The sequence below is a fragment of the Nesoenas mayeri genome (genome assembly GCF_963082525.1).
Source record: "Nesoenas mayeri genome assembly, chromosome: 23".
In the NCBI taxonomy this organism is placed as follows: Eukaryota; Metazoa; Chordata; class Aves; order Columbiformes; family Columbidae; genus Nesoenas; species Nesoenas mayeri.
Genome location: NC_137574.1, coordinates 398,459 through 419,310, shown reverse-complemented (window position 1 = coordinate 419,310; position 20,852 = coordinate 398,459). Strand labels below are relative to the sequence as shown.

At 65.7% G+C, this 20,852-nt stretch overlaps 3 protein-coding genes across 3 annotated transcripts; 2 read left to right on the top strand and 1 right to left on the bottom strand.

Moving 5' to 3' along the window:
- RPL10A (ribosomal protein L10a) lies at positions 1-3,075 on the bottom strand. Its single transcript, XM_080358125.1, has 6 exons — positions 3,055-3,075; positions 2,752-2,826; positions 2,582-2,662; positions 2,116-2,264; positions 1,416-1,588; positions 1-208 (listed from the first exon to the last, which is right to left on the bottom strand). Exons 1-6 carry the CDS (start codon positions 3,057-3,059, stop codon positions 38-40), a joined length of 654 nt encoding a protein of 217 aa, XP_080214251.1. The 5' UTR covers positions 3,060-3,075; the 3' UTR covers positions 1-37.
- Positions 3,076-3,078: 3 nt separating this feature from the next.
- ZNF76 (zinc finger protein 76) lies at positions 3,079-7,365 on the top strand. The gene is given in 8 exon segments (XM_080358126.1): positions 3,079-3,398; positions 4,468-4,543; positions 4,851-4,976; positions 5,314-5,493; positions 5,756-5,963; positions 5,965-5,984; positions 6,194-6,330; positions 7,029-7,365. Coding segments are annotated over 8 exon segments (1,173 nt in total). The 5' UTR covers positions 3,079-3,152; the 3' UTR covers positions 7,209-7,365.
- A 549-nt stretch (positions 7,366-7,914) lies between these two features.
- Positions 7,915-17,649, top strand: DEF6 (DEF6 guanine nucleotide exchange factor; the record flags this gene model as incomplete). Its single annotated transcript, XM_080358191.1, has 11 exons — positions 7,915-8,022; positions 11,770-11,910; positions 13,200-13,385; positions 14,844-15,071; positions 15,148-15,294; positions 15,393-15,501; positions 15,580-15,878; positions 16,323-16,489; positions 16,581-16,779; positions 17,142-17,232; positions 17,333-17,649. The coding sequence occupies 11 exons, from the start codon at positions 7,915-7,917 to the stop codon at positions 17,524-17,526; spliced, it is 1,869 nt and encodes a 622-aa protein (XP_080214317.1). The 3' UTR covers positions 17,527-17,649.
- Between the last annotated feature and the right edge of the window lie 3,203 nt (positions 17,650-20,852).

Here is a 20,852-nt window from a genome sequence, read left to right as displayed (position 1 = left end):
TGGAGGTGTCCTAAAAATTTATTGCATTGCTGCCCCGTTAGTAGAGGCGCTGGGGCTTCCCCATGGTGCTCTTGATGTACAAAGCACGCACGTTCTGCCAGTTCTTCTTCAGCAAGGACACCAGGAAGTTGATGGCCAGGTGGATGTTGTACACGAGCTCGTCCTCTGTCATCTTCACGTGGCCAACAGCCACAGCCAGACAGAGCACCTGGGACAGGGACAGCGGGGTCACACACGGGCAGAGGAAACCCAAAGAGCCAGCTCCGGGCCAACAGCCCAGGGCTGATCCAACCCATCGGAGTATCAGATTATCTCATTTCTGTCAGCTGGACACGACCCCTCAGCTCACCCATGGGTGTCTGCACAGAGCTCGTTCTGTTCGGGACGTGGGGCCCATGAACCTCTGGCAGCACCTGAATGTCACCTCTGAGCCACAGCTCGGGTAGGTCCAGCTGAGAGCACGAAGGTGACAGAGCCGGGGACACAGGGGAGGACACGCAGCAAAGTGAGCTGAGGCAGAGCTGGGTTAACTCCGCTCGTGAGCCGGTGCTGGGATGGGACCCGCCAACCACCGACGGTCCATCAGCCCCAACCTCCCCTGCTGAGCAGGGCACCAGCTTCGCACGTTGTTCTGGGCACCAGCCACCAGCTCTTTCTTTCCACGCGAAGCCAGCGAGGCCAAGGCTCTGCCTGCCAGCCCTGCTGCGGAGCCGTAAGTCAGCGCTCCCCGCGGGCTGCAGACAAGAGGATTTACAAGTGAGCTGACAGGCCAAGTGTTGGGACATCGTTAGCTCAGTTACTTATAATGCTGCAGCATTTGCAAACGATCCCATTTGCTGTGTCCTCCCAGTTGTTGTGCCCCCAGGCCCAGATCAGCTGGAGCACAGGGATGCACTTCAGCTCAAAGCTGTTAATTCTGAATAATACGCATGAGTCACACTGAGACTGCTGACACCAGATTAAAATGCCTGAACAGGGTTATTTTGGTTTGGGGAGTCAGCAAGATCAGATAATCCCGAGCTGCGCCCAAGTTCACGTGCAGAGTCAAGTCCCAAACGCGCCTCTGGCAAAGCGCTGCTGCGTGCACAGACCCACGGGGACCTGCCCGGGCCGCGCGCTGCCAGGGTCTCCCGCTTACTGTAAGCAGCGTTAATTATGATGGATTGCACTCAGCACTGAACCAACATCAGCTCATCATCTGCCCTAAGATCTTTCAACCACAGATAAATCACTCCCCCTCTCCAGGCAGCGGCCGGATGCTCCAGAACGCTGGATGCGTCACCCGCTGCTCTGCTCTGCAGAGGCTCGAGGGACGCCTGCTGCCCGCACGGGAGATGGCAGCCACCGGCGTCACCGCCCGCCACAAATAACCCGCAGCTCTGGAGCTGCCTCGCAGAGGAAAAGCCCCGTTTTACCTTCTTCATCTGAAATTTGATGGTAGATTTGACCTCGTCCACCTTGGCCACCAGGTTCTCATTGTGCGTGAGGAGGGATGGGAACTTGCCAGCTTTGTTCAGGCCCGGACCCAGGATTCGAGGAATCTGCTTGATCAAGGACTCAGAGGCCAGGAAGGCATCGTACTTCTTGGCTGTCAGGAGAGAATTCCGGTCAAGATGGACACTGGGCTCCTACACCAGCCTGAAACGGCTCCGCTGAGACCGCGCTGACCTCAACACACACACCCCAGGGTTCTCACAGTCCTGCATGGCTGAACTTAAGCTGGTTTTACTCATATTAGATTAGAAGTTACTCCTGTCACACCAGTCAAATCTCATTCTGTTCATGTCAGTACCACAGGACTGAAGCACATTTTTGCCTCCTCTGCTTTTGCTGCGCTCCAGCTCCCTGACTGGTAGAGCAAGGAGCACCAGCGCAGGGTGGGACTCTCAGAGACGGGAACATTTTCCTGCATCCCCCCCTCAGGAGGGCAACCGCCCTCCCAGGGGCGGACCCGTCAGACGGCCACACCACTCAGTTTGCTGGCTCTTCTGGGGAGTTTCCAGACAGATTTCTGTGCTCCAGGCTGACTCTGGTCTGCAGTTAACCATGGCACGGAAATCCAAGCACCAGGAAAACCTTCCTGCTCACGCAGGGCCTGCCCAGACCGCCACTCACCCAGCTTCTTCACCAGCTTCTTGTTCTTATTGAGCTTCTTCAGAGCCTCTATGTCCATGTGAGGGATATCAACCGCCTTGGCCTCATCGCAGTGCTGCTGGTCCCCCAGCAGACAGACCGAGAACTTGGGGCGTGGAGTCGATTTCAGCCTGGGGACAGAAGGACCGAATCACCCCGAATCGCCAGCACCGCGCGCGTGTCCGTGGAGCCGTCACGGAGGGACCTACCGCAGCGCCGGGGCTCCTCCTCCGCAGCCTGCAACCTGCCTTCCCCGGCAGGCCGGTGGGGACGGCACTGCGGCCTCCCGCACCTCCCCTCATGTTTTAAGACCCAGGGTCGGGGTCCGTCCGGCCGCACCCGCTGCGCGGGGCCGGTCCGGGCTCCCCGGGCGGCTCGGCGCCGCGGCCCCTGCGGTGCAGCCGGGGGCGCGGGCCCAAGGCCGGGTGGGAGCGAGAGGATGCCGAACCTGACGGTGCCGGAGAACCGCTTGTCCTTCTGCGGGTCGTAGTTCTTCAGGCTGATCTGCAGCTCCACCGTCTCCACGAACCTGCGGGGCGGAGGGGACGCGGCGCGGTGAGAGCGCGGCGGGACCGGCAGGGCCGCGCCGGGCCCGGCAGCCATGGCGGGGGCTCTTACTTGCGCTTCTTGGTGCGGCTGCCCTGCAGCACCTCCTTCACCGCCTCGTACAGCGTGTCGCGGGACACCTTGCTGCTGCGGGGGACACGGGGGGCTCAGGGCGGGCCCGCCCGGGCCCCTGCGCCCGCCCCGGCCCAGCCGCGCTCCCCGCCACCCGTCCCCGCCATCGGACGCCGCCGCCCGCCCCGACAGCCCCGCGACCGCCCGCCGGGCACGGATGGCGGCGATGGCGGCCGATGGCCCCGCGGATGGCGGCGATGGCGGCCGATGGCGCGGCCGATGGCCCGGCGTGCCGGCACCAACCTCATGGCGGCGGCGGCGCGTCGGGGCCGAGAGGGCGGAGCCTCGCGCCGCGCCCTTTAAATAGGGGCGGGTCTCGCGAGACTCGGCCGCGCGGCGCCATGCTTGGTGTGGCGGAAGGAAGCTGTGCCGGCCGGAAGGAAGCTGTGCCCGCCTCCCTCGCCGCTCGTCCGTGTCTCCTCCGCCAAACGAGCGGCTCGGTCTGTCTGCTCCCCGCCCAGAGCACGAGCTCTTCCCCCGCGGCCGTGAGGGCGCGCACCGCAGCAGCGCTGGGTTCCCCACTCAGCAGCCGCCGGGAAGGACGCGGGACGCGGCCGCTGCGTGAGGAGCTCCCGGGGCACAACCTGGTCAGTTTACCGCGGAGACCCGCGGCGGGTCCCACTGCGCCAGAGCAAGGCTCGTGAGGGCAAGGGGCGCCTTTCGGCCTCACTGTTCGCATTGCGCATGCGCTGCCAGGTTCCGCCCATGCGCACTGGCTGCCCCGCAAGAGGCGCTTGCGTTCCGGGGGCGGGGCCTCGGACTTCGGAATCTGGATAGCGGGCTGCGGGGCGGGGCGGGCGGGCCCCGGTGCATGGCGGTCAGGGGGCGGGGCGGGCGGGCCCCGGTGCATGGCGGTCAGGGGGCGGGGCGGGCGGGCCCCGGTGCATGGCGGTCAGGGGTCGGGGCGGGCGGACCCCGGTGCATGGCGGTCAGGGGGCGGGGCGGGCGGGCCCCGGTGCATGGCGGTCAGGGGGCGGGGCGGGCGGACCCCGGTGCATGGCGGTCAGGCGGCGGGCCCGGCCCGCTCGGGTTCCCGCAGCCCGGTGCGGGAGGACCGCGGGGCGGGAGGTGGCGGCAGGGGTGCGCTGTGCGCTGGGAACGCCAGCGAGCTGGGAGGTGGGGAGCGCTGGTTCCCGCCCGCCCGGGTTTTGCCGTGTCCGTGGGCAGGGGTCCCGTGAGCACAGCCGGAGCGCGCGTGTCTGACCGGGGTGCGGGTGTGGGCCGGCGGGCGCCCGCTGACCCCGTCCCCTCGTCCCGCAGGGTCTGCGGGCGGAGGAGGTGCGCGGCGGCCGGGGGGCGGCAGGCCGGCAGCAGAGCGTTCCGCTGCGGCTGCGGGGGCTGCGGCCGCCCTTGCAGCACCGGTCACCGGAGCACCGCCGTCCCCGTGTCCTGGTGCCGGGTCAGAGCACCGCCGTCCCCGTGTCCTGGTGCCGGGTCAGAGCACCGCCGTCCCCGTGTCCTAGTGCCGGGTCAGAGCACCGCCGTACAAAAGGCTGAGCGTGTGCTCAGCTCCCCGAGAGACCCAGGACTGTTCACTGGCCCAGGTGAAATCCAACAGCGAACTTCAGATTCTCTCTGCCAGCTAGACTTCCCCACGCTGTTTTCCTTCCTCCTTGTCTTTGACTTCATTTTAGAGACCTGTTTGTTCTTTTCCAGGTACATGAACGTGCTCATACAGGTGACCGGCCATACACGTGTGACTTCCCCAGCTGCGGGAAAGCATTTGCTACAGGTAACCGTTTCTCTTTTGACCAAATTTTGTTTTCTCTCCAGTCCAAACCACTCCTGAGCATTGGCCCTGGCTTTGTCCAGCAGAGCACGACGAGCACAGCTTTCAAAGAGAACGGACAAAAGGAGCAGACAAAACAAGTTACAGGAAGCAGCTGAGTTGTCAGTTTGGGAGACTGTTTGGATGTTTCATCCCCTTCAGCTTTGCAGACACAGGACAGACATTCAAAGCCGCGTGAACTGAGGGGTGGCACACAGCTTGCTGTATTATTTCCTTCTCATTATAAAATTGTAGTTTCTTTTCTGGACAGGGTATGGGCTGAAGAGCCACATGAGAACACATACTGGTGAGAAACCATACAAGTGCCCAGAAGATGTGTGCAGCAAAGCCTTCAAAACTTCGGGGGATCTGCAGAAGCACATCCGGACACACACGGATGAGCAGGGCGGGAGGAGGCCTGAGCTCCAGGATGAAGCAACTGCCTCAGCCCGTGGCCAGGATGTGGCTTTTTGCATCTTGGGTGAAGCGAGGCAGAGCTGAAGCCGTCTGCAGACAGAATTACATGGGTAGCAGAAGCAGTGCTGAGGATTCTTGATTTGGTTACAAACAGCAGAGGAAAAGGGGTCGGGGTGCCAGTGTTGCGAGAGGAAACGTGCCAGCAGCTGCGCGTGTTCTGAGGCCTCACTGATGTACTCGTTGGTGTAACGCCTGGGGGAGTGACGGGATGCAGGTGTCTGTGGCAGCAGGACTCTCATCACGTTCTCTCTCTGCAGGTGAGTGCCCCTTCAAGTGCCCCTTCGTGGGCTGTGGCCACTCTTTCACCACGTCCAACATCCACAAGGTTCACATCCGAACGCACACGGGCAAGCGGCCCTACGCGTGCCCAGAGCCCAGCTGCGGACGGGGCTTCACCAGTGCCACCAATTACAAGAACCACATGAGAATCCACACGGGTGAGGGCGGAACGTGGCAGCTGCTCCCGGTCAGCACGTGGCAGCAGCGAAACCCAGGGAATGAGGGGTCATTTCCAGGCCAGGCGTTGCAGGGGGAGATCTGGGAGTAGCCAGCGAGTTAAAGGCAGCGGAACTTGCTCTGCTGGGCTGATTTTTGTTCCACTGTTGCAGTGGTCTGTCTCCAGCTACTCCTTCTTGATGGAGAATCCCTCCCCGGAGGGTCAGGGGGTTCAGCTCTGCTCTGTGGCCTCTGCCCTGGGAGAGAAGCCGTACCTGTGCGCCGTGCCGGGCTGCGGAAAGCGCTTCACCGAGTACTCCAGCCTCTACAAGCACCACGTGGTGCACATGCGCTGCAAGCCCTACACCTGCAGCAGCTGCGGGAAGACGTACCGCCAGACCTCCACGCTGGCCACGCACAGGTGCAGCAGCCACGGCGAGCCGGAGGCCGCGGAGCACAGCGAGCGGGCGCTACGAGCAGCGGCGGCCGGGCGGTGAGCGGGCGCTCTGCCGGCCCCTGCGCAGCCTGGGCGCGGCCCGTGTGGCCGTGGGGACGGAAAAGGAGGCTGAGGAGACCTCCTCACTCTCTACAAGTACCTGGAAGGAGGTTGTTGCGAGGGGGGTCAGTCTCGGGTCCCAGATGGGGTGTGTGCGTCACGCTCTCATTAGTACTTCTTGCGCCTTTTGCTCTTCCCCGACTCAGCTGCTGCTGCTGACAGAGGCTCCTCCCTGAAGAGCCAGCATATTGCTTTCCTGTCAGAGATGGAGGAAGATGAAGAGGAAGATGATGGTTGTTTACCCACACAAGTCTCGCTTATCTCTCAGGAGGGGACAGAGCAGGTACGGACACCGGCAGCCTCCAGCGTGGGCTGACGGCTCTTAACCGAGGAAGATTCTGCCTCTACCCAGCCTTGGCGTTTAAGGCTGTTTTTAGTGAAAACAGCTTAGAGAGCTGTGTCTGTGACGAAGGCTCTGTCCCCGCAGCCTCGATGCGGAGGGGGCGGCGGGGGCTGCTGGTCCCGGCTCAGCTCCGTGCTGCTCGGGGTCCTGCGGGCTCCGGCCCAGGCGTGCGGCCCTGGCAGCCCTCCCGATCTCTGCTGACACGGGCTGCATTCGGGGGTTGTTTTCGTAGTTTATACGCGGCGGTGCTTTTCTGGTACTTCCCTCTAGCAGCTGCCCTGTGCTGACTGGGACAAACTCCCTTCTGTGGCGCAGGGCAAAGGAAACGGCTGCCACGAGTAACGTTTCCTCTTGCTCTGAGGCGCTCCCTGCGCAGCGATGCACGAGCTGTCGCCTCAGAGCCTGCAGAGAAGATGCTGAAGGGAAGGGGAGGTATGTGGAGGGGTCGGGCTGCAGCCTCGGGGTCTGTGCGTTCTTCATCCATTCCGTCCGTGACCCCGGGCAGTGTCCTCGGAGTTCTCTGTGCAGAGGAGAGAGTGGTTCATCGTTACCGAGACCTCGGTGTGGCCGAACTGCGGAGCTGCCCGAGGCTTCCCGAGGAGCCAGCCCGGCTGAGCATCCGCGTTGGTCCCTTGCAGGTCAGTCTGTCACAGGAGGAGCTGCAGGCCCTGGGCAGTGCCATCAGCGTGGTGACACGGGGCCGTGCCCTCGAGGAGGAGCTGGCGGGCAGTGACACACACACCGTGATTGTGGCCGACGCAGGTGGTGCCAAGACACAGCCGGTCTGGCACGGAAGTAGGCGCGCGGGCTGGCTCTGACATCCCTTCTGCCACCTGTCACACTCTGCTCTCCAGCAGGTTTCCGTGGCAGACTCAGCGCTGCGAGGTGTCCCCCCTACCGGAGCCAGCAGGGGGGGAAAGATGGAGCAGAATAAAAACAATTTAAGTATTTTATTTTTTTTTTAAAAAAGGCGTCCTTTTGTTCTTTCAGTCCCTGGGGCTGGGGGTTGGCAGAGAGCGGGCTGGGTGTTACCATTTTGTAGGGGCTAAGGACGTTCAGGAGGTTTGTTGAGCTGGGCAAAGGTGCCCTGTCAAAGTGGGGGTGTGGGGTGTTGTAGCCTCTGAGTTCCACCTGCATGTCCTGGGGGGCTGAGAGCTGCCCCTGGGCCTCAGGGCTCCTGCAAGGCTGGACACAGGGGCGGCTCTCGCGCCGTCCCAGAGGGGGAGGCTGCTCCTGGAGGCAGGGAGGGGATTTCTCTCCGCAGACCACGAGCACCAGGGGAGCTTTGGATCTCAGCTGAGCAAAGGGTCACGGATCCTGTCCTGTCGGTGCCCCGCGAGCTCCGGATGCGGCTTCTTCCCCGGGGGTGGGGCTGAGCCGGGTCCCTGAGCCCTGTCCCGCGTCGCTGAGCCGTGTCCCGCGTGCCGCGCTCGGGCCCGCCCAGCAGGTGGCGCTGCCGCCGCGCCCCGCGCCGCCCGGTGGCGGTTTCCTGGATCCGGAGCCGCGGCCGCCGGAGCCGCCGCCATGGACCTGCGAGCGGAGCTGCGCGCCGAGCTGCTCAAGTCCATCTGGTACGCGTTCACCGCCCTGGACGTGGAGAAGAGCGGCAAGGTCTCCAAGTCCCAGCTCAAGGTGAGCGCAGGCGGGGCGGGGCGGGGATGCTCCGGGCGCCCGCGGCTCCGCGCAGGAATCGTTAAACGTTCGGATCAATAGGACTTGGCTGTTGCCGACACGCTGGGTTTGGTGAAGTTCTCCATCTCTGCCTTGTCTCCCTTTAAAAAAACAGGTGAGGGGTGTTAAGGCTCAAATGTATTTTCTAGGTGAAAATGAAGAAAACTTTTAGTTGTTCTCATTTTCTTCTGCTTTTTGTGGCCAACTAACAACCCAAACTCAGTCTGCGTTTTCTCGCTTGCCGGAGCACCCGCGTTTGTGCTTCCTGTTCAGCCGACAGGTCGGTAGGAAAAGACAGACGGTCGTTAAACTAAAATCCTCAGTGCTCTGGCCAGAAATAACGCACCAGCTCCACCAAGTCCCTGCACCAGCTCCACCGAGTCCCTGCGTTCCCCTCTCCCACACGCCCGCGGCAGCTGTGCAGAGCGCTCGGGTGCTCAGCCCTTCTCAACGTCGTCATGGCTTTGAAAGCCTTTCTGTCTGCCCGCAGGACGGGCTCTGGTCGAGCCTGCCGGCTTCACCTTGGCTTTGACAATAATTATCAATCTTTATAGTTTTCTTCCCTTGGCAAACGATGGACTCCTTTCTGTTGCCATGTAAATGTCCCGCTGCGGTTCTCAGGCTGGCGCCGGGGTTGGAAATGCCGGTTGGAGCAGGGGCTGCGATGCAGGGGAAGGACCTGAGCTAAAAACATGCAAAACACGGGGAGCTCTTGCGTCAGGACTCGGCGGCTGCTGCCAGCGTGCCCGATGCGTTGTGAAACGCTGCAGAGAAGCCTCTTTTCCGCTATTGCCTCTACGCTACAGGTTTCCCCCGGGATGGACTGCAGGGAGAGCGCTGGGCTCGGCAAGGGGCACGTTTTGCCCCAGGATTAAGTTCCGCTTGCAGGGGTCCGGCGGAGCGGCGGGAGCCAGGCTCCCCTGCCCGGCCGCTGCCCGGCGCTGCCGACTTAGGGCTGTGGAAATATCTGAAGGAACATATTAAGGAAAATCCCGACGTAAGCCGGTGCCCAATGCCCGTGTTAATCCCCAAAAGGCGGCTGCGCGCCCCCACAGCGTCCCTGCCCGGTCCTGGGCCCAGCCCGGCGTGCGCGGCGCTGCCGGGACCGCGTGTCTCCAGGGATCCGCACCTGCGGCCACGGCGCTGGGGCCACGCGGACCCGCGTTGTGACGGCCTTTCCTAGAGAGTCTGGGGGGGCTGGGGAGCTGCCAACCCCCGTGCAGGGGCTGCGGGGGCGCTGGGGACGGCGCCTCCGTGGGGACTTTGCCCAGGGTGATGTTTCGGAAAGTAGGAAAGTTTTATCCTTTGCTATTTTTCCGTCCGCCTTCAGCGCTGGGATGGGATGGCACAGCTCAGCTCCGGGTGGCTCTCTGCTGGCTCGGGGCTGGGGAGGCTCACGGCCATTGCAGCCGAGCGCTGGCGGGTTCGGGGCAGCAGCAGCTCTGGGTCCCACAGGCTGGAGCAGCGAGGCCGCCGTGGCCCCGCCAGCCCCCCGTGCTGCGCGGGTGGCCGCGCTCTGCCCCCCCGGGCACGCTGCCGCGGCAGCGCTTGAGCAGCCGGCGGGACCGCGGGTGTTCACAGCGTTCGGCCAGCAAAGCAGCGCCAGCCCAGCGGCCGGGCGCCGCGCTGTCCTGGCCTCCCGCCGGCACACGGGCAGTTTGGCAGCCCCTGGTGCGCAGCGCTGGGAAGCCACTGGGTTTGGCAGTTGAGTTCTTTGTGTGGACGCTCCTGTGCAAGCCGGCGTGTGCATGTGTACGCGTAGGTGTGTATCTGCACAGGAAGGAAGGAGTCCTGCGGTTGAGCGCTGCATGTCAGGAGCTGTCGGGTGGCTCTGTTCCCAGCGGGCACTCGCCAGCCCTGCCCGTGGCCGTGTTACCCCTCCCGCGGGAGCTGCTCCCGGCCCCGCGGATGCTCCTGGGACGTGGCTCCCAGGGACGAGCCCCCGGGTGGCCGGGGCAGGCGGGCGGGAGCCGCTGCCCCCCGTCCTGGTGCTTCTCGTCACCTCGGCTCCTGTGCCTGCTCAGGAGAGCGGTCCTGAGCGGAGCCTGCGCCCGGCGCTGCCTGGTGCCGCTGCTCCCGCGCTGGGCCCGCGGGTTTGTGTGTGACACAGGGAGCCAGGCTCCAGCCGAAAGGTCACCCCGGCGCCGGCATCGCCCCCAGCGTCTCCCACGGGGAGGAGAAGAGGGGCGGCCATTCTCCAGCCACCTCAAATATTCCGCCCCCAGCTCTGCTGGCGTCAGCAGCGGCCGCAGGGGGGACGGGGCAGGGTGAGGGTGGAGAACAGCGCTGGGGCTGCTGCTCGGGGGGATCTGGGCTGCCTGGGGGTCGGGCAGACCCCTGTCCCCCCACTGTCCCCTGCACACCGCAGGGGGAACGTTGCCTCACCAGGCTGCGCTCAGAGCATCCCTCCCCTTCTCCCCCCATTGTTCTCCCCTCCTGTCCCTGTTTCAGAGCCGGGGGATCCCCCCTCTCCTCTCTCTGTGGGGCCAGGGCTCTGCTCCCCACCTGCCCCGCTTCCATTTCATAGGGCTGTGATTTGCGGGTGCCCGACGGAGGGCGCGGGGTGCCGGCTGGGGCACACGACCCCCAAGGACTTGGGGTGCTGCCAGAGGGGTGCGAGGGATGGGGACGAGGCCCCATGTTGGAAAGGGGGGACGGGATGGGACGCGATTCCCAAACTGTCGATCCATCCCAAGGGATCTGTGCCCATCCTGGGGGATGCGCAGGGCGTTTCGAGCCCCCCACCCCTACACAGAGCGGTGCTCGGGGCTGCAGCCGCGCGGCGTCTGAGCGCAGGGCCGGGTCCTGCTGATAAAATCGGTCCAGGGGCTGAAAACGAGAAAGAAAATCTGGTTGAACAAGAACCATCTCCAGCTGCGGCAGCTGCCGCGGCCTCGGGCGGCTTCTCTCCCGCCGGAGCAGGGATGCTGCCCCGCCGCCCGCATGCACAGCCGCCTCCCCCTCTTCTCGAACGCCTGGAGCTGTCCCTGCGCGGGTGCCTGCGCGGCGCGGCGCCAGAGCTCCCGCAGCCCTGTCCCGGTGCCGGCTGCCACAGCCCTGTCCCGGCGCCGGCGCTCCCGCAGCCCTGTCCCGGCGCCGGCTGCCACCCGACCGCTCCGTGCGCTCCCCAGCATGCGGGACACGTGGGAGCTTCTAAACCTCCTTTGTTTTGGGGGATTTGAACAGAATGGGCTGGTTGGTGATGCTCGCAGGCTGGTTTGGAGATGGTGTGTCTTTGGCTCTCCCTCGCCTGCTTCTGTTCCAGGCAAAACCTTCTCTTAGCTTCTAATTAATGCCATTTTGGTCTCCGTGTCTCTGTGCCCTCTGGGGGCAGTGGCTGCCGCCGGGCCCTGCTCTCCCGACGGCGAACGGCGGCTCCAGCAGCGCGGCCCGGGGGTTCCCCAGCTTTGCAGGTTGAAGCGTGTCCTGTTTGTTACCTTTGAAACGGCCAGATTAAAAAAAAAGAAGTTCCCCATGTGCCAAGAATGAGAAGAAATGCACGTGGAAAAATCCTCAGTTTTTTTCCTGTTTCTAAATTAATATTTGGGAAGATTTGGCCGTCCCTCTGCCAGGCGCGGCGGGACGGGGCTGCGGGCGGGACGGGGCTGCGGGCGGGATGGGGCTGCGGGCAGGACGGGGTCCCGGGTGGCTGCCGGGGCCGGGCCACGCTCGGGGCTGTCACCGTGTCCCGTGTCTCCTGCTCGGCAGGTGCTGTCCCACAACCTGTACACGGTGCTGTGCATCCCCCACGACCCCGTGGCGCTGGAGGAGCATTTCCGCGACGACGACGACGGGCCGGTGTCCAGCCAGGGCTACATGCCGTACCTCAACAAGTACATCCTGGACAAGGTGAGCCCCTGCGCCCGCGGTCCCTGCGCTGTCCGCGCCCCGGGAGCCCCCGGCTGCGCTTCCCCTGTGCCGGAGCCCTCGGGGCGCAGGAAGGATGCAGCGAGCGCTCGGGTAGGTGCCGAAATGAGCGATAATTTTTTGATACCCCGCGTCTCCGTGGTGAGGATGAAGTCAGTTCTTTCCAGAAAGGCTCTGGATGGAGACGCGGCTCTGCCAGTGCTTCCTAAAGTGAGAAATCAGCCTTTTTTTCCTCTCCACCCTGTTAAACCCGAGGTGTGACCTCCCTTGGCGAGGAGGATGCCGAGGTGCCGGGGCAGCAGCGGAGTTGGGGTGGGCTGGGGGTTTCTCCCTTTTTTCCGCGCGGTTCAAAGGCACCTTTGTTGGGTGCAGCGAGACTTTGCGGCCGGGTGCTCGTTTCCTGCGGGCGTGTGAGGAGAGGAAAACGAGTGACAACTTTCTTCCACTGTGCGCTCGGAAGAAGGGGCAGCAACCCTGCCCGGCGCCTCCCCGAGCCAGTCCCCGAGCAGGAACCCGAGTCGGTCCCCGAGCAGGACCCCGTGCCGGACCCGAGCCGGTCTCCACCTTGCCCCGAGCTGCTCAGGAGCTGCCCAGCCCAGTCCAATCTCCAGCTCAGTGCAGCCAAAATCCTTCCCGTTTCCCCTGTGGCTCTTTGGGACGTGACCTTTAAACCCACGGCTCATAAAATCCCAGAAGGGGAAGCGGGTTTTCCTGGTAATAGGGGCTCTCAGCTTTCTGCCGCCCGGAGGTTTTTCTCCGGCCCTGCGGCTGCAGGCTGCGGTTTGTCCTTGTGCTGGCGGCGCGTGGTTCACGCCAACGGGCTGGAGCGGCCCGACGTGGCCAGGCTCCTCTGGTCCGTGGCACAGCTCACCGCAGCCACGCCACAATCGCCGCGGGAAGCAGGTCACGGTGCCGGCAGAGGGGCCGAGGCTGGTGGAGGCGTCATTGCTGCCTCCGCCTGCCCAGGGGCCAGCACTTCCCTGGGCAAACGGGATAACGAGAGCGACCCAAAGCCACAGAGGCGTTGGGGAGGGGGCTGGGAGAGCACCAGGTGCCGTGTGCGCTGTCCCGGGGGTTCTGCCGGTGCCCCAAAGCCCGGCAGGCGGTGGCTGAGCCGCGGTGGCTGAGCCGCGGTGGCGTGCCGCCATGCTCGGGCGCCGCAGCGGGCCGGCAGGGTCGTCTCTACCGTCCGGCACATGGTGCTGGTGTCGGGGACCTGTGCCGGGAGCGTGCTGGCACCGGCGGCAGCGCGGCTCTGTGCTCACCCGCAGGTGGAGGAAGGTGCTTTTGTCAAAGAAAACTTTGACGAGCTCTGCTGGACCCTGACGGCCAAGAAGAATTACAAGCCTGACCGGAACGGGAACAGTGTTGTGTCCCACCAAGACGCCTTCAAGCTCTGGTGTCTCTTCAACTTTCTCTCCGAAGACAAGTACCCTCTCGTCATGGTGCCGGATGAGGTAGGACCTGCCTCTCCCCACCCCGCCTGCCGCGGCTCCGCGGGGGGCAGAGCCCGGTTCGGGGGCGCATGTCCCGCTATCGCTTCCTGGCACGTCTCACCACATCCTGCACGAGTGGAGCTGCGGGGCAGGGTGGGGGAGAGGGCCGCCCGCCCCCCGCCGCGCCAGCGGGGCGGCTGCGGGACCCCCGAGCGCTGGAAGCTCCGCCCACGGGTCGCCCACGGGTGTTGGGGTCGGAGCGCGGCCGGCCCGCGCTGCTCCCCGCGGGTCGGGCCAGCGCCAGCGAGCGCTTCGCCTGCTGTGGAATGAATGCGCGAGTTCTCGGAGCCCCAGCCAAGGAGCAGCCGCCGCTCCGCCTGCGCCGGCCCCGCGCCGGCCCCGCGCCCAGCTCCGGGAGCACTCCTGGTTGTCGTGGGGGACAAAGACGACGAGAAACCCTTAAAAACCTGGTGCAAGGGGGGGTTGCTCCTGTGAAATCGCTGCCAGGCTGGGGGTGTGTGTCTCCAGGGCTGGTTTACAGCCCAGGCCACCACGCAGCGGCAGTGCAGACCCGCTTGTCCGTCTGTCCCTGTCCGTGCTCACCCCTGCCCGGCACCGGGGGGTTAAGAGCCGGGTGCCGGCTGTGCAGAGCTGCTGGCAGTGATCTCCAAAGCTCCAAATTCCAGCCGGCATTTGCAAGGGAAGGTTCTCCCTTCGCCGAGGGTCCAGCAAACCCCGTGAGAAGGTGGGAGATGTGGGGAGGAGGGACAAGCTCAGAAGCCAAGAGCAGCCACAGCCCGAGGCGCTCAGCGGGGCGAGCAGCTGCTCTCTATCTGCTTCTGCTTCTGCTTCTGCACCATCAGCCTCCTGAGGTCAGCAGAAAAGGGCGGGAGGAGGGGGCAGAAAAGACAAGAAGTGCCGCGCTGCGCAGATGTGGGAGGGCGACCACACTTCCTGCGCCCCGGGAGAGGAGCTTCCTGCGCCCCGGACCCTGACGAACCGAACGTCTTTCTGCCTACAGGGCTGAGCTTGGAAAACAAGCCACTGCGGTTCACAAGGCCGCTCCTGTGCTCCGCGGGCGCCGTCTCCCTGCCCGGCCCCGTGTTCCCACGGCGCACCTGGCGAGGAGCGGGTGCCGGGGCCGAGGCGCCTGCCCGCGGGCTGGGCGCGCGCGGCACCGCGGGCCCTTCGCAGGCACTTGGCTTCTGCAGGTTCTTCTCACTCTGCAGACAAACAAGCCAGAAGTATTCAGAGTCTTGTGGTTAAAAGGAAAACCTTCCGGGCAGTGGCCAAGCTCTAACTCAATGTTCACCTCCCAGGGCTGCCCGGAGCAGCTCGGCCGCGGCCACCACCGCTGGGGAGATACCGCGGGGAGGGGACTCCTGCCCCCCCGGCTGGGCAGAGACGGGGGCTCGGGCTCTCCAAAACAGGGGGTGGGGCGGGCATGTCCCCATGTCCCTGAGCTCCCTGTGCCCGCAGGTGGAGTACCTGCTGAAGAAGATCTGCACGGCCATGAACGTGGAGCTGAACCCCTGTGAGCTGGAGGAGCAGCTGTCGCAGGAGCCGCAGGGCCAGGCCGGGCTGACGGTCTGGCAGTTCCTGGACATGGTGAACTCGGGGCGGTTCCTGCGAGGCATCGAGCCGGAGGCCGTCAGCATGGCCGTGGAGGAGGTGTACCAGGAGGTCATCGAGGATGTGCTCAAACAGGCAAGGAGCCCCGTGTCCTGGGCACACGCCCCGTCCTGTCCCTGCCCCGTTTCTGAGCCCGTGTCTCTGGGCGCAGGGCTACCTCTGGAAGAAGGGCCAGCTGAGGAGGAACTGGTCGGAGCGCTGGTTCACGCTCAAGCCCAGCGTCCTGTCCTATTATGTGAGTGAGGACCGGAAGGAGAAGAAGGGGAGCATCGCGTTGGACAAGCACTGCTGCGTGGAGGTACAGCCCTGAGCGTGGGACAGCCAGCCCCACAGCTGGACAAAACAGGGAGAGGTGGGGAATGGGGGGTGACGCCATCCTGTGCCCCCTCCTTGTAGGTGCTGCCCGACCGGGACGGGAAGAGGTGCATGTTCTGCGTGAAGACGTCCTCCCGCACCTACGAGATGAGCGCCTCCGACACCCGGCAGCGCCAGGAATGGACCTTGGGTCTGTGCCCCCTCGCACCCCCTCCCCAGCCCCCCCGTGTCCCCCCGTGTCCCTGCTGACCGTCTCGTCCCTCCCTAGCCATCCAGACGGCCATCCGGCTGCAGGCGGAGGGCAAGAGGTCCCTGCACAAGGACCTGAAGCAGAAGCGGCGGGAGCTGCGGGAGCAGCGGGAGCAGCGCAAGGCGGCCAAGGAGGAGGAGACGCAGCGGCTGAAGCAGCTGCAGGAGGAGAAGGAGCGGAAGCTGCAGGAGCTGGAGCTGCTGAAGGAGGCCCAGCGGCAGGCGGAGGTGCTGCTGCAGGAGGAGGAGCAGCGGCGCCGGCGGCAGCACGAGGAGATGCAGCGCACGCTGGAGATCCAGCTGCGGGAGGCCGAGCAGGTGGGAGCGTCCCCACGGCGTGTCCGGTGCTCGGCGGTGGCCGTCCTGGCCCTGCCCGCGGTGCCTAGGGCTGCAGGAGCTCCAGGAGCACGCTGCAGTGGTGCTGCTGCCACCCGGCACCTTGGGGCTCCGGGGATGAGGGACGGAGCGTCAGTGCCACCGCGCGTGACAGAACAAGAGCAGGAGCCAGGGACAACCTGGCTGGGGCGTTCGGAGCTGGGGCAGGCGACACGGGAGTGCCAGGGTGGCCAGGGAGCCGATTTCTGACCCTGCGGCCAGTGCTGGCTCCAAGTGACGCGTGTGTCCCCAAGCAGGGGGACAGGTGGCCTTCCGCGGGCTCTCCCTGGCGTGGGGGGTGTCTGGTCCTACCCAGCCGGGGCAGGGGGCCCTGGGGACAGCGGTGGCTCTGCCGGCGCCCGCAGTGACGGCTGCTCCCTGCCGCAGGCCCGCGCCTCCATGCAGGCGGAGATGGTGCTGAAGGAGGCCGAGGCCGAGCGGCAGCGCAAGCGCATCCTGGAGCTGGAGGAGATGCAGCGGCGGCTGCAGGAGGCCCTGCAGCAGGAGGTGAAGGCGCGGCAGGACGAGGAGGCCGTGAGATACGCACAGGCCAGGTGGGTGCCGGGCTGTGCTGGGGACGTTCCGGGGCGTGACAGGGCTGGGGGACTCTCGGGGACATCCTGACCTCTTGCTCTTTGCTGACAGGCTACTGGCTGAGGAAGAGGAGAAGCTGAAGCAGCTAATGAAGCTGAAGGAGGAGCAAGAGGAATATATCATCAGAACTCAGCGGGAGAAGCAAGTGCTGAAGCAGGAGATGGAGAACAAGAACAAGTGTCTGGAGGAGGCGCAGAAGCAGCTGGAAGAAGTGAGGGTGAACAGGCAGCGGGTGGACCAGGATGTCATGGTGAGCGTCACATCGGTGCCGCATCCCTCAGGGACCTCCCAACCGACCCCGCGTCACCCCCGTGGCTCTGGGGGCTGAGCTGGTGCTGCTGGGGGCTCTGAGCTGTGCCCCGTGTGGGCACGGGCTGGTCTGGGGCTGAGGGGGGACAAGCGTGTCCTGCCCGGGGGCAGGGCCGGTGTCCAGAGCAGCGTCGCCAGCGGGACTGTGTGGGAGGGGAGGCTGGAGCAGCAGCAGACGGGGGGAGCTGGGGCTCCAGCCCAGAGGGAACCCCCAGCCCAGCCTTACCCAGGGACGGGAACCTCGTGCCCGCAGCCCTGGGTCGGGGGTGTGGGACAGCTGTCTCACCCTCCATGCCCTCCCAGGCAGCCCAGCAGAAGCTGCGACAGGCCAGCACCAACGTCAAGCACTGGAACGTGCAGATGAACCGGCTGATGCACCCCATCGGGCCGGGAGGTAGGAGAGCGGCCAGCACCCCCTGCCCTCCCGAGACCCTTTTCCCTGGGCAGAGCGGTCAGTTCGGACCCAGCTGAGCAATCCTGTTCTGTCCGCCCAGAGAAGCGCACGAACGCGAGCGCAGGAGGCTTCGCGGGCTACCAGCCCCTGCTCTCCCGCAGAGATTCCTCCCTCAAGCTCAGGCAGAAAGCGGAGGATAAGGGCAGCGACCCTGCGAGGAGCAGCAGCAAGAGCGGGAGCAGCGGCGCGCCGCCGCCGGACGCGGACACTGTGGCCACGGAGCCCAACAAGTAGCCCGGCAGCGCGGGACCGTGAGCGATGTGGGCAGCGCGGCCGGCTCGGGGCGGGGGCCGCGGGACCCCCCCGTCCGCGGCGGGAGCGGCCGCGCCGTGCCGGGCCCGGGCAGCCCGCGCGGGGCGGGGCCGTCTGCCCCGGCTCCGGGTCTGCGCTCGGGCCCGCTCCGCAAAAAGCGCAGCGACCCCAGTCCAGCCGCTGCCGGGCCCGGGGCGCGCGCAGGGCTGCGGCCCCGCGGTTTGTGCCCGCGCCGGGGGCAGCGCCTCCTTGTGATCAATGAAGTGCTTTCGGCAGCAGCGCCCGGGTCTGTGCGGGTCTGTGCGGATCTGTGCTGGGCTGTGCGGGTCTGTGCTGGGCTGTGCCCGGGTCTGTGCTGGGCTATGCGGGGCTGTGCGGGGCTGTGCTGGGCTGTGCTGGCTCTGCCGGGCTCGGCTCTGCCGGTGCCCGCGGGGCGGGGGGCGGGGCTGCGGACGAGCTGCGCAGGCGCGCGAGTCGGGCCCCGCCCGGGCTCACGTGACTCGCTGCGGCTCGCCGGGAGATGCGAGCGGCTTCCGCCCCGCGGGCCCCGGGCGCTCCGCTCCGCTACCCCGCCCGGTTTGGCAGCGGTGTCACGGCAGCGGTGTCACGGCAGCGGTGTCACGGCAGCGGTGTCACGGCAGCGGTGTCACGGCCGCTCGTCGCGCCGCTCCTGCGGCGGTGGGCGCGTCCCGGGACGGGCCGCGGGAAGCGCCCGGCGCCGCGGGGCAGTGGTCCCGCAGCCCCGCACGGGTGCCGTCCGCAGGGCCCGGGCCCCAGCCTTGCTCCCTGCCCGTCCAGCACAGCGGCCGCTGCCTGGGGCCGCCACAGCGCCCGAGGGCCCAGCGGCGCCGCCGCCATTTTGTGTGCCCCGCCCTGCGTGCCCCGCCCTGCGTGCCCCGCCCTGCGTGCCCCGCCCTGCGTGCCCCGCCCTGCGTGCCCCGCCCTGCGTGCGCCACGCCTGCATTTCCCATGAGGCGCCGCGGCCGCCGCGGGCTAGCGAGAGCGTCGTCCACGCCCGGCAGGGGGCGCGGCGGGCGGGCTTGGGCCGTTGCCGTGGTGACGCGGCCAGGACGTCCCGGGCGCGCTGATTGGCTGCGCGGCGCCGGGTGTGTGGTGGCGTCAGGGCGGGCGCGGTGACGCGCGGGGCGAGCGGCGGCGGCGGCGGCGGGAGGTGAGCGGGGCCGGGCTGCGGGCACGGTGTGCGGGGCCGGGCTGCGGGCACGGTGTGCGGAGCGGGGTGTGCGGGGCGGGGTGTGCGGGGCGGGGCGGGGGGGCAAGGACACGGGGCTGTGGAGCAGTGGGGAGGGGACACGGACATGTCGCGGACAGGAGCGTGTGGGGACAGGGACACGGGGCCTCCCGAGCACAGGGCCGGGGAGGATCGCGGGGAGCGGGATGGGGTGAGGCTGCGGACGCTCTGGGGACGCGTGAGGGGTTTCTGGGCCGTGGGGCGGGCAGGGAGCGCGGCTGGCGCGGGGCTGCGCTGCCGGGGCGGGAGGGCCGGGGCGCGGGCGGCAGCACGGTGCGGGGCTGGTGCGGGGGGCGGGGCGGGACTGGCTGCGGGGCCGTGCGTGTCGCGGGGCCCGGCCGCGGGCTGGCAGCGGGTGAGGGGCCCCGCGGGGCCGGGGGGCGGGAGGAGCAGGACGGTCAGGAGCCGCCCGTGCTGGTCAGCGGGGGGTCTCCCGAGGGGACGGGGTCTGAGCGCCCTTCTCGCACCCCCGAATCTCCGCGTTCCCCCGCTCTGCTGGAGATCCCACATAAAAGCTGTTGACGTTTCATGCTGTCCCTTTTCAGCCTGTCAAACAGGGGCACTGTTGTCTTTGGTGGCTCTGAAGCCCCCGAGGGCTGCGCACGGTCGCTTGTCCCGCGCTGCGAGCGCCCGCAGCCAGCGCAGGAAGGCGGTACCTGCATGCTGGCTCGTTGAGCGTAACTCTTAATTAGCCTTTGCAGACTCCTGGGTGAAAGGTAAAGGAGCAGGCAGAAGTAGGTGGCAGGACCTTGAAGCAAAAGACCCCACTGTCTTTCACCTCCTGCCTCCCTCCTTTGTTTTGTCCTACCAGCAGGTTGCATTTTTTCCTTCCTTGTTGGCTCACTCCAAGCTCTGTTATTATAACCAACAAGGATCCTGTTGTTCCATCAACTCTTTCTCCCCAGATGAGTTTTGACCTCCGCTTTTCTGTGTGATCAAAAGGCCTCCTGGCCTTGCTATACTTTCAGAAGCTTGTGTGTGCTGACGCCACCTCAAGTGATGTTTAACAGCCCTATTTGTTTATGATCAGGGAACCTCCAACCTATTTGCAGAAGCCACTGAATTAAGGTTCTAAATCTGTTTACAAGGTAGGTGTGTTTTAGTGTCCCTGGATGGAAGATCCAGGCACAGGGAGGAAAAGCAGCTGAAGATGTGGCTTTTCAGTGGAGCAGAAGGGAACACGCCCCCCCTGTGCTGATCCCATCTGTGCTGTTCCCAAAGCACCGGTCTGCCGTCGGCTGGATGGTGTCTCATGGCTGCGAACAGCGTCCTGGTGTAACTTGGCCACCTTCCCCTTGGACAGCTGTGGTGGGAGCCTCTGGCACACGAGTCGCCGTCGTGCTGGTGCGAAGGAGTCGCTCTGTTGAGCCCCCACGTGCTGGGGAAGCCCCTGCAAGTTGTCCGCGGGTGGGCAGCGAGGGAAGCAGGCTTTGGACATGCTGTAGGATCCGCGCAACGTCTCGTGGCAGAGGGATCTGAGCGTGGGAGGCAGATGCAGCTGTGGCCGCCCCGTAGATCGGGGTCCCAAGGCTGGTGGCGATGCTGGTCTCTTGACTGAGGACCTGCCGAAGAGCCCATGTCCCGTTGCTGGTCTCTGCTCCGCTTGGCCCTTGTCCTGCCCTTCCTCTGTGTGCCCCTTGCTGCCTTCAGCGGAGAATCCCTTTCCCCTCCTGGCCCAAACGGCTCCGGGCTGAGCTGAGGTGGGGTTTCCTCATCGCATGTCGGCGCGGCTGCGGGAGGGACCGCGGGAGCGACGTGCCGCAGGTTCCCTCGCGCTGCGGCGCTGGGGCAGCGCTGCTGTGGGTGGTGCGATGGGACATGCCCTGGCATCTACCTGCGAGCAGGAGCAGGTGAGCCAGTGATGTAGGTTTAATTCTCAGATCTCTGGGAGCAGCAAAGCGCTCTGATCTGCAACGCGAAGGAGCTCAGGGTGTGATTCATGTCCTCGTTGACAGTGTCAACCTTACACTTGGTTACTTAGTCAGGGATGGGCTTTATTGCTGGTGGAGATGAAGAAAGGCCGCTCTTGATGTTCCAGTGGGGTTGTCATGACGTTATT